At 40.5% G+C, this 12,085-nt stretch overlaps 1 protein-coding gene across 8 annotated transcripts in view; it reads right to left on the bottom strand.

Moving 5' to 3' along the window:
• FAM184A (family with sequence similarity 184 member A) overlaps window positions 1-12,085 on the bottom strand; it is a 118,197-nt gene that overhangs the window by 59,083 nt on the left and 47,029 nt on the right. For all 8 annotated transcript variants that reach the window (XM_089530494.1, XM_089530496.1, XM_089530493.1 and 5 more), the window contains exon 3: window positions 2,177-2,312. In XM_089530494.1, coding sequence (XP_089386620.1) covers window positions 2,177-2,312 — 136 coding nt within the window. The remainder of the gene's footprint in view (window positions 1-2,176; window positions 2,313-12,085) is intronic.

Genomic DNA, 12,085 nt, shown 5'->3' with positions numbered 1-12,085 from the left:
GACAGCCCCTGTGTTCACAACCTTTTGCCTGTGTGCTCTGCCCTTGCACCACCCCTTCCTTCCTCCCCTCTTGCAATAACTCAGAGGTCTTCAATTAATTGTCATTTTTCATTATTTCTCAACCAGTTTACCAGTTTCAGCACAAGCCAGTATTTAGTATTAATTTGGTTCACGTTTTGATAAATGTAAACCCTTGAAGTGTGAATATTAAGGACCTAAGTAGAGTAAAACGCCAGGTGTCTAGTGTAATAAACACCAGCTTGCCAGCTAGTTCTGGATATCAAGTTATGTAAACCAAAACAAAGGTGATAAAAGTCTGATGAGTGACCAAAGTATAGTAAAGAAACCAAAAAAGGTGTACTGCACTGTATGATAAACCTTAAGCAACTGATGCAATTATTCCACGGGTGATAGCCAGCAAGCACAGTGATGGCCAATCACTGGTTTCCTAGTGGCCTCATATAGAAGCCCAGAAATATCTTATTTCTGATTGGATGGGAGAATGTTTGTTGGTATTAATGGGGATTAGCTGGATCCATATCTGACTGAACAGACAGATAGCATAAAAGCTACCTTCCAGGACACAAGAAGCTTTTATAAAGCCTTCAACACGGTCAGATTTTGCTATGTATGCCAGTTATATGTTGATGCTGTTTCTGGTTGGTAAAATACCCTTTCAGTGATGATAAAAGAGAGGGTAGGGCAACTTCTTTTCTAAATGTCTGACAGCCAATATTACAGGCTATAAACATATAGAAGTTTAACTTCCTCTATGAATTAATATATAGAGATGCCTGCTAGAGATAAAGCAGATGATATGAAGCATTCCTTATAAATTCAAGTCTTCATGAATTAAGAATACCACCGTGTACAATGACAAGTTATTTATTAGACAATGAGAAGTCTGCTCCACCCCAAGAGGAGTAAATATGTATATGTTTGGCCATTTTAATACAATAGCTTGAAAGATCATTAAGGTGGCTGCTTCCCCAAAGTTCAATATTTAATAATGCTTAAGTGGCGTGTTGATGAGAAATCTACTTGTCTGGACTACACTGTTGATACTGAAGGTGATGTGAGGGACCGTCAAACTGATACAGGTTAGCTGATATATGGCAAAGAACCTTAAACCCACAGTCTAATGAGATAGGGGTCAGAAACCATGCCTGTTTCAACAGGATTTTAAATTATGTCTTAGAGTTGGCTGAAGTTTCTACTTATTCCAAACCTGGTAATCACAATTTCCTTATTCAGAAGTATCAGGAAATTATAGTTAATAAAGAATCTCATGGATAACTGGCACAATGAAAGTGCCAGGCATGGGCCTAGAGCTGCATTCCAGTTCAGAGCTGTGTAGTAGTAGACAAGTCTGAGAGGACAAATTCTCAGACAAAAATCCCAAAAAGTAAAGAAATACAACTGAGCACTAAAGTTAGAATCATCCAATCAATTGTATCTATCCCCAGGTATAGATGGGAGAACTGGACAATGAAGAAACTAGATAAAAAGAAAATCAACTCATTGGAGAAGAGTGCTGAGAATATTGTGGATAACAAAAAAGACAAAAAAAAATTTCTTGTGGCCCATTGGCCAAGTGAGAAGGCTTTGCTGGCCTCTCATTGGAGAGACCAGAACATTTAAATGAAAATGGCGCGCTTTCGCGGCCGTTAGACAGGGAGGGGGCAGGGCAAGCCTATTTAAGGCCCGCCTGCCCTTGACTCCCTGTCAGTTTGTAAGAGCTGGGTCATTGGACAGATCAAGCCTGAACTCTCCCTGGAGGCCAAGATGACTAAATTGAGGCTGTCATTCTTTGGCTACATCATGAGAAGGCATGACTCATTAGAAAACACAATAATTTTAGAAAAGGTATAAGACAGTAGAAAGAGAGGAAGATTGCACACCAGATGGCTAGACTCAATTAGGGGAGTCATGGGACTGAATCCACAAGATCTAAGGAGAGCAATGGAAGATAGGGAGCCTTGGAGGTGTCTAAGCCACAGGGTCGACTCAAGGGCAGCTAACAACTACAACATATTTAAATCTAAAGAACAATGTGTATAAAATGTATAATACTTGCCATGTATTTTCTATTAATACATCAAATGAAATCTAACATTTTGAACAGATACTATAGGTAAATCATACAGAAAGCATATAAATGTATATACACACATACTGGCTTTTAGTACTAGGTCTGTGGCCTGTTGCTGTAAACGTTCTCTAGCAGCTGCTAGCTCACTTTCAACCTCCTTGTGTTTACTTAACAATGACATTTCCTCTTCTTTGACGTCCTCTAGCTGTTTTTGAAATGCCTAGAAGAGTAGAGAACATTATTAAAATGATAAAGTAATACTCTTAAAAGTGAAGTCATAGGAATGAAATTTATCAATGCATGCGGCATTTCAGCATGGAAGGATCACCCAGTTTATAAAACAATGATAGTTAATTGCTTTATTTTCTGCACATTATAGCCTGTGTTGTAACCATTCCTCAAGATCTGCATGTTTCGTATATAAAACTGACAATGATCTGCATTCTACTGGTAGTCACAATAAGAACAGATTCATTTAATCTGGTGTTGAATAGTGAGCCATTACTTACATAAATACCATCGATTCAATGGATCTGCTCTGGTTTGGACCACCAATAAGATGCTAGCCAATATTTAAACTACTGTTTTGATGGTAAATATAACTGACGGTGAAAGAACTACCAGTAATCTAAAGCTAAATATAATGGACTTTACTCAACTTTCCTTTACAGAACCCAGTTTATAAAGATAAAATCCATTCAATAATCTTCAAATTCTTAACTACAAATTGCAGTCCTGATCTTGGTATTAATACTGTATGGGATACATTAGAAACTGTAGTTGGAGATGAAGGAATAAAATAGTTGTCAGCATTAAATAAAAGGTCTGGTTTAATTAGAATTCAGTTCCTCTCTGACATAAAATTTCTCAAGTCCAGACATAAATTAATTTAAATGAATGAATGGATGAATAAAACCATCTACTCTATGGCAAGAATTTTCATCTAAAAGCGAAGAGTTTAAAGTTCAAAGTATTTATAAAATTTCAAATAATTTACATTTTTTAAAATCAAAAATACTATGAATTTGGAATAAGAATTCTAAATTACTTGCTAACTATATTTGGGGGAAATTTATGTAGTATATCCTTGATTTAAACTGTTAATGGCAAAATAACCCATCGTCCTCATGAAATTAATGCTAAGTTTAAATAATTTTTTTACATTCATTTGTTTTTCAAACTCAGATGAACTATCAATTTATCAAATTTTAACAAGAGCTAAACTTCCTAAATTACTTCAAAAGCACAAAGATCACTTTAATTAATTGATAACACCAAATGAATTCCATCTTTCTATTAAAAGAATTAAGTCAAATAAATTGCCAGGGTTGGATGAGTTTAATGGCTCATTTTACAAATCATTTGAAGAATTATTGCCCCCCCCCCTTTTTTTTTTTTTTTTTTTTGTTATCTTTAATTCAATCTTTACTGGTAACACTACTCCCACCTCTTCTCTTGGAAAATGGCAAGAATAATTTTACTGTCTAACTCTAAACTTAGAGGAGCTGAATTCTTACTGAACCAGGATGCGAAACTTTTCACTTGCATTTTAGCCAATAGCTTCAATGATATTACACACTCATAGAATCATAGAATCGTAGAGTTGGAAGAGACCACTAGGGCCATCCAGTCCAACCCCCTGCCATGCAGGAAATCCAAATCAAAGCATCCCTGACAGATGGCCATCCAGCCTCTGTTTAAAGACCTCCAAGGAAGGAGACTCTATCACCTTCCGAGGAAGTGCATTCCACTGTCGAACAGCCCTTACTGTCAGGAAGTTCCTCCTAATGTTCAGGTGGAATCTCTTTTCCTGTAGCTTGCATCCATTGTTCCGGGTCCTGTTCTCTGGAGCATAAACTCATAAACTCATAAAGATCAGTATGGATTTGTTAAATATTGTATGGACAATTTTCTAACCCAATTTTCATTTTATTATATATTATATCTTATAGTAATCATTAAAAAATAATAAACTGGTTATTGCATCTTTCAGTGTTTCTGCAGACTTTGATATGGTAGAATGGAAATTTTTGTTAAACCTATGCAAATTCAAGGAATTTGGTGATACTTTATTGTTAACTTTGAAAACATTATACACATATCACAAAGCTATAATCAGAACAAATGGGATGGATTCTGGTCTTTTTGACATTACTGGGGGATCAAACGAGATTGCCAATTTCTCCTTACCCACAAAATCTGGCAAAACCTGATTATGAACCTTTTGCATTAAAGAAAGAAAAAAAAACCCTTAGTCTTACAAAAACTGTTCTATTCAAAAGCAAAGATACAAGAGGATTGGGTATTTCTATCTTATTTTGAAGCACTTCAAATTAGGCAGCTCTCTTGAGAGCTTGTCCCCCAGCCTGCTCTGGTGCAGAACTTCGGACATTGCACATTTTCTGGAGTGGCAAAAAGGTCCAGGGAGGGTGTTCCCCACCATGAAGCAATGAGATTGAAAGCTGCTTGTGACAAGGTCCTGTTCAGGAAAGCTGCCAACGGACAGCTGATAAGAGTGTGCCAGGCAAAGGTAAACAAAAGCAAGGCTTTATAGCAGCAAAGAAACAGTTCCGAAATGAAAATACCAGTCCAGCGTCCAATAGAGCAAAACCAAAAGCCAGTCCAGAGTCTAGGGTTCCAGAGGGCAGTTCCACAAGTCCAGTCCAGGGTCAAGAGTGCCAGAGAATAGGTCAATGAGTCCAGTCCAAGATCTAGAGGTCTAGGTCTATCTGAGGTCTAGGAAGTAAGGAGTCCAACAACAAGGTCCGAGGGAGTCAGAGAGAGCAGATTTCACCAAAGGAATGCAGATAGACTCTGACAAAGAAGCTCGGCGTCTGTCAGGAGTTTATATCAGGCCAGCTCCTTATCGCAGCTGCTGGGTGATTAATGAGCATTTCTCAGCTAACCTTCGGGAATGCCAAAAGCACGGCCTTTCAGTCCTACTTTGGCTGAAGTTAGATACCTTGCTCCTCTATGTCGCCCATGCCTGGAACTTCTGCTAGGGAAAGGCTGGGCTGCTGAGCCACAGGGTCCACTGGAGGTGATACAACCAAATCTCCAGGAGCTAGGAGAGCAGAGCTGGGGCCTGGCTCTGCCTCAGGTCCCCCCTGCACCTGAGGGCCAAGTCCTCCTCGTCGTCTTCTGAATCCTCCTTGTGACTGGCCATGACAGGTCCATTCATGTTGAAGAACCTTGTCTTGGCTGAAGGAATCTGCTAGAACAATGTCCTTGCCTATCAGTTGAACAGAACATTGAGGGCACCACATCCAGAGCTGTTGAGCAAGATGAAGAAGAACAGAGGAGTGAGTTCTGCCCTGTTTGTTGATATAACAGACCATGGTAGTATTGTCTGTAACCAAATGGACGACTCTGTGAAGGAGGTGATTTTCAAAATCCCAAAAGGCTTTGATGACAGCCATGTGCATTTCCATATCCGACGGGGACCAGCGGCCTTGTACACAGAGGTCTTCACAATGGGCCCTCCAGCCCATCATGTATGCATCTGTGGTGACCATCCTGGAAGGTTCTGGAGATTGAAAGGGCATCCCTCTGAGGATGTTCTTGGGGATAAACCACTGAAGAGAGGCACAAACCTGTTGAGGGAGCGTCAGCCGCTTGGATTGTTTGTCACTGAGGTGGTCAAACACAGAGAGAAACCATTCCTGCAAGGGCCAGAATCTTAGGCATGCCAAGTAGGTTATGACTGTGGTAGAGGCCATGAGGCCTAGAAGCGGTTGAATGTCCCTTGCTGTAGGACAGTTCTTATGGAGAACAGAGCGAATGTGGTCCCAAAGGGCTTCTGCCCTTCTGGTGGGTAGGTAGGCATGAGCCATAACAGAGTCCAGAGATGTTTCTATGTACTCTATCATCCTGACTTGGAGGGATTGACTGTCAGGCTCAAGTCAGTGAGGAGAGAGAGAGTGGTGTGAACATCTTGGAACAACTGTATGTGGGAGGACGACACTAGCAACCAATTGTCGAAAAGAGGAAAAATCTTGATTCCCTGGATGCGAAGTTGAGAGATGACCACTCTCATGCATTTTGTAAAGACACCGGGGCGGCGGGGGGGGAGTAGAGAGGCCAAAGAGTAGGATGGTATATTGATAGTGATCTCTGTCAACAGCGAAGCAGAGAAACCTGCGGTGCTGAGATCTGATGGTGATGTGAAAGTAAGCATCTTTTAGGTAGATCGATGCAAACCAATCCCGATAGAGAAAGGGGAGGATGGACTGAAGGGTCACCATCTTGAATTTCCATGGAATGATGTAGTGGTTACACAACCAACAAGCAGCAAGCTTACACTAAAATAGTCAAGGAAAGACTATATTAGCAGTATATTAGCATCTATATTAACAGTATCAAGTCTCAATAGCCACAAACAAACAACAGTATATACATGAAAAACACTGTGTTGTATCCTTGTGAATGTCAACCGTTCATCTTGCATCTGTCTGAGATGCGCTGAATGGCCCCTTTGTTGAGTAGGGAGGAGATCTCCCCTTGGAGAGGAGGGGAAGATGGAGTAGAGTGAAAGACGGCTAGAGGTGGAGTACTTGTAAACTCTATGGCATATCCCAGACACACAATGCTAAGTATCCAGGTATCTGTGGTGATTCGACGCCAGTTGTAAAAGTGGCAAAGTCTGGGAAAATGATGAGATAGCTGTGAAAAGTTTGTAGGAATTAGACATCCCCATAGATCTGTCAAAAATGAGATTGGAGGATGAGGCCTTTTTGGAGGATTGTTGTTGCTATTGTTGTTGAGGATAGTGCTGTCTGTAGGGCCTTCTAGAAAATTGCTGAGAAGAGCTCCTATACTGAGTAGAGGCCACAGAACGAGGCCTGGAGTAGTTAGAAGAGGTAGGCTGAGGGCGCCCCACTGTTGTTTCTGACCAGTGACACCCAACCTCTTGCCTGTAAGGCGTGCCTTGGCATGTGTCCAGAGAGTTGTCAGTCTTGGCTACAAAAAGGCCATCACCTTTAAAGGGCAGATCTTCAATACGCTTCTTAGCCTCCTCTGTGAGATCAGTAGATCTGAACCAAGCGTAGTGACGGAGTGCATCTGCACCGGACATCACTTTGGCCACACAGTCCACAGAATATCTAGCTGAGTGGATCTGTTGGTTGACCAAGGAAAGAACTCAGTGTAAAAGTTGAGGGTAGCCACTTTTTGTTCTTCCAATAGGAAGCGGATGAAAGCAGCCATCTTATCCCACAAAATTTTTTGGTAGGCATCCATGCAAGTTTGCATGTTACCCACCTTAGCAAAAAGGGCAGCTGAAGAGTAGAAGCACCGCCCAAAGATATCAAGGCATCTACCCTCCTTGTCCACTGGAGCAGAATGGGTCTTGCCAGAAGATTTGGAGGTAGAGTCAACCACCAAGGAGTTAGGAGTAGGGTGGGTGAATAGATAAGGTGCAGTGTCAGGCTGGACTTTGTACAGATATTCAAGCTTCCTTGAAGCAGGTGGTACAGATGAGGGCTTCAGCCAAGAAAGGTTCATGACATCAGACAATGAGGCCAAAAAGGGGAGGACTGCTGGTGAAACTGCAGTGGTATCGATGATCTGAAAGATAGGATCTCTTGCAGACTTAGGAGCAATGTCAAACTGAAACCCTATAGCTCGAGTCATCCTTTGGACCACATCTGAGAAAAGCTGAACATCCTCATTTGGGGACTGAGGTGTAGTGTCTTCAACTTCTTCCTGAGGGGATGCAATAACAGGAGAAGACGAAGCTGGTGACATTTCTGTGTCATAAGCAGATTTCTCAGTAGATTGCTGAGGGATGGAGGGTATAATAAATTGAGGCACCTGTGTGACAGCAGGAGGACACATAGACTGTGATATTGACATCGAAGACATGATTGGGATGATAGCAAGGAAAGGTGTCATGATCAACGTCGACAGTGGAATCTGAGATGCTGGCATTGATTTGGAGATCGGGATCGAGTGCGATATCGAGAGGGAGAGTTGTAACGCGGCTCCCTATGGTAATAACGATCTCTATAAGAAGGAGAGTAAGACCACCAGGAAGAAGAGTGTTCTCTCCAGTATTCTTTGGCTAGATATCGACCAATATAAGACGCTGAGGTATAAGGAGAGTCTCGATAGTAGTGTTGAGAAGATGCTGACAACTCAAGTCGGTCTCTAGATGGTGTTGGAGAATGGTGAGATCGACCCGGAGACACATCAGTGTCGAGGGGCCGAAGGTGAGAGGGAAGGCCTATAAGTGTGAGCCGGAGAGGCAAATATCTGCAGTGGTACCAAGACAGGAACCAGTGGCAGTGGAGAGACCATTGGTGGCAAAAATAAAGTGAGAATTGAACCAGGTGGTATTGGAGCACTCGAAGATGCCAAGGTCAAAAACCCTGATGTCGAGTTTAAAACAGTGACCGAGATGGAGGGGGGCTGTGATTCTGGTGACGGTATTGATGCTGGTAGCAAGAAAACCATAGTATTCTCCAAGGCTGTTGCTGCTATCGAGACTGGTGTGGAGGTCGAAGCATACATTGAGGCCAAAGAAGTGGTAGGCAGAAGAGACGCCTTAGATTTGTGCTTCTTTTTAGATTTCTCAACGTCGTGGTCACCTGAGACATCAGGCCGCTTTTTGGTCTTGTGCGGTTGTTTTCCCTGAGAGGCAGAAGGAACTTCCTGCAATGGAGGAGATTGGGCAGCAGATGGCGTAGTCTGTAATATCGAGGGAGGAGGCTCCAACGTACTCGGTATCGGAAGCCTTGGTTTCAAGGAAGGCACTGTAGATGTTAAGGCCTTTGGAGTCAAAGTCAAGCTTAATGTCGTTGCTGGAGCCGATGTTTTGGAGGTCTTAGGGATCCTGGGAAGTTTGGAGATGGGTACCAAAGTCAAAGGGTGAGTCTGAGAAGATGATTTCTCCGCAACTGAAAGGGAACATTCCCAGCAAAAAAGTTTTAAGCACTGGGCTCTGTTGCGAAGTGTTGCGTTGGTAAAGGAGCAACAGATGGAACAATGCTCAGCGATGTGGCCCTCACCCAAGCAAAAAAGGCATTTAGAATGTCCATCAGTGAGGGGAACCTTATGGTTACAATAAATGCAGAGCTTAAATAAAGAACTAGAGGCCATAGGAGAAACGAGACACCCCTCTGGGCGGAGAAAACACAAAAAAAAACCCGCTTCGAAGCTCTGCAAGGGCAACACTCGGAAAGGAAAATAAAGAAAATCACAAAAGATTGATCTACCGTACACAAGAGGACTCAGCCAAGGAGCAATCTGAAAGGAGTGTTTCTCTTGTGGCGGATGAAAGAGAACTGAAAGTGCAGCTAGATTGGTGCGATTGGACATGCTCAGTACACAGGGGTGGGCAGGGCCTCCCGCCAATCTGCTCAGCTTTTCAGCTTCCAAATAGGAACTCTGCACAAGCAGAAACCTTATTGTGTGATGCACAGAGACCACAAAGAAGAACCAACTAAAAACATACTCCTTCTTGGTTCCAAATTCTGCAAATAACCCATTTTAACTTTTTGTCTGAAATCCAAGAACAAACAACAAGGCAATTACTGCCATTACATACTACTAAATGAAATAAAAGTTAAAGGCATGGCCTCTGGGCTATATAAATGTTTAATCTTAGTAACTTTTTTCTAGTAATTTGGGGGGAAATGTGTATAACCATCCCTGATTCCAACTTGAAAAAACTGTGGTTAAAAGGACCAATGAAAGTTTTATCCTCAAATATCACAGAGCACAGTAAAAAAATAGCAAATTGGTGAATGAAATTGGAAGTATTTTTTAAAGGCTCAAATGAATATTGTTGGCAACAATGTGATGACTTGGAGTCTTGCCACCATATGTGGTGGTCATGCTCACAAGTACTTCATTTTTGGAATTTGATATTTGCAGAAATCTGTAAAATTACATCACAATTTTTTTCTTTATCACCAGCATTGGGGCTATTATCTCTTTTCTATAATACAGATGAGTCTCTTTGTCATAAAGAATTAATCATGGTTTTATGTTTGGTAGCATGGCTAGAGATCACATATAACTGGAAAGGCTTAAATGCCCTGTCACATTTTCAGTGCTTAGATACAGCCTGGAACATCATGTTAATGTAGAAATTAATGGAAATAGTAAGGGCTACTAAAAATAATCAAAGCCACTCTAAATTCTATGTGACTTGGTACAAGTCTAGCAGTGGTGCAAATGAAAATGGCCATCTTGCCTCTCCCTTTTCTTCATGTTCTGATTTTTTCGAAAGATATATATAATTGTTGTCTTGTCAGCTGGACATTTTTTTAGTTGGATACTCAGGAAACACAAACTCAGTTGTATCTCATTGTAATGGATCTGAGATGCACTGCTTGTTGGCTATGTTTGTTTCCATAAAATGTATATTTCAAAAATACAAAAATCTCTAGTGATATTCTGAAACAAAATATGCCCGCCACTCATAACAGTGTTGCCACTGCTGCAAAATGATCAATGATTAGTAAGTGCAATTTTCCCACATGAAGGACTGGATCTAAAAAGCATGACTAGAAGACTAACATCCAATAATTCTGTTATTCAAGAGCTTCCACAAGGTGTCAAATACTGCTAGCAACTGTAGATTCTATACCAATATTTGTGCAAGAGATTGTAGAAGCTTGCATAAATTCTGGGACAGACAGAAGAATTTGATTGGACATAGCTTCACTCTTATATGGCATTCTACAGTGTGGTATAAATAGTCCTTCCAATGCAGAAAACCTATCTTAAATGCAGATATCAATGCATTTGATTTCACCTTTGATAAGTGTGTGTGTGTGTGTGTGTTGGAAAAATGTGTTTAAAAGAACTGGTCTGGCTGTCCAGATGGATTCTGTTTACATCACCCACCCTGTCCCCTGCAGACCTTCATTCTGACTTGGTCTGGAGGGCCCACTTACCCTCTGGAGCAGACATCTGGCTGATCAAAGCCTTTCATCAGCAGGAGGAGATAGGTTTCATTGGACCCAGGTTAAAAAATATCATGTAAAATCTAATCTAACAGATATACTAAAAAAGCAGCATTCTGACCAATTAATCTAGGGATCAGACAACATAAAAACATCTCAAAATAATAGTTGCAACAATCTCTCAACAAGGATGAAAAGGCGAATGAAAGTGCTTTGCCTAAATTTTCCAGAGCCTTTCCACACGCTTAAAAGATCCTTTACCTTACACTAAGTGATTGTGCCTTTACAAATTCTACAGCCGTTCAGACAAGTTATAATAAAATGTTCCAGAAACACTACAGTCATGTTGGCATTATGGTCTAACAAAGAAATGTTAATTTAAAATAACAAATAAAGACGTAGTTTAATTAGAGAAGATATTAAGTTCCTGTTCCAAAAATGAACTTTATTAAAGAAAATGTGTCAATTGAAAAAGCAGCTTACAAGCAAAAGAAAGGAATGACTAAGCTATCTGCTGTTGAATGCAAATCAGTGTCATTTATTATGCATGCACAATATACAATTTTTATTCTTTCTTCAAAGCCATAAGCTATGTTAGATGACAGTCATAGAAAATTGATAAGTGCTTAAAATGCATGAAGATAGAAGAGTGAAAATGCAATTGTACTAAATATTAATGACTGCATTATTTAGCAGAACAATGTATGCCAAATTCACAAAAAGAATGAAAGTACCTATGTCTTCTGCATTCTAGAAAGTTAGTCAAGTAAACCATGCAGTGATATAACATTTTAAAACAAGCAATGTATTCTTATCAGTAATACTGGGCAGCAAGTTTGGAATTCTCAAGCAGAAAGCCATTACAAAAATTGATTAAGATCCAATAACATTTATGATTGAATAAACCAAGGATTTCATTAGCAACAGAATTAACAAAGGAGTTCACATGAATCAGGGGAAAGTTAAAATGCAATTTTAGAAGTTAGGGTCATGAAAGATGAGATTTTAGTAGCAGACAACATGGTTCAGTGAGATCTTAGATGGTGAACTATATTCAATACTGTATATTTGCTAGCAGAAT

Source organism: Sceloporus occidentalis, unplaced genomic scaffold (genome assembly GCF_023333645.1).
Source record: "Sceloporus occidentalis isolate IW3139 unplaced genomic scaffold, rSceOcc1.0.p SCAF_6, whole genome shotgun sequence".
Taxonomy (NCBI): Eukaryota; Metazoa; Chordata; class Lepidosauria; order Squamata; family Phrynosomatidae; genus Sceloporus; species Sceloporus occidentalis.
Note: the sequence above shows the minus strand (reverse complement) of the source record. Positions and strands in the feature narration are given on the sequence as shown.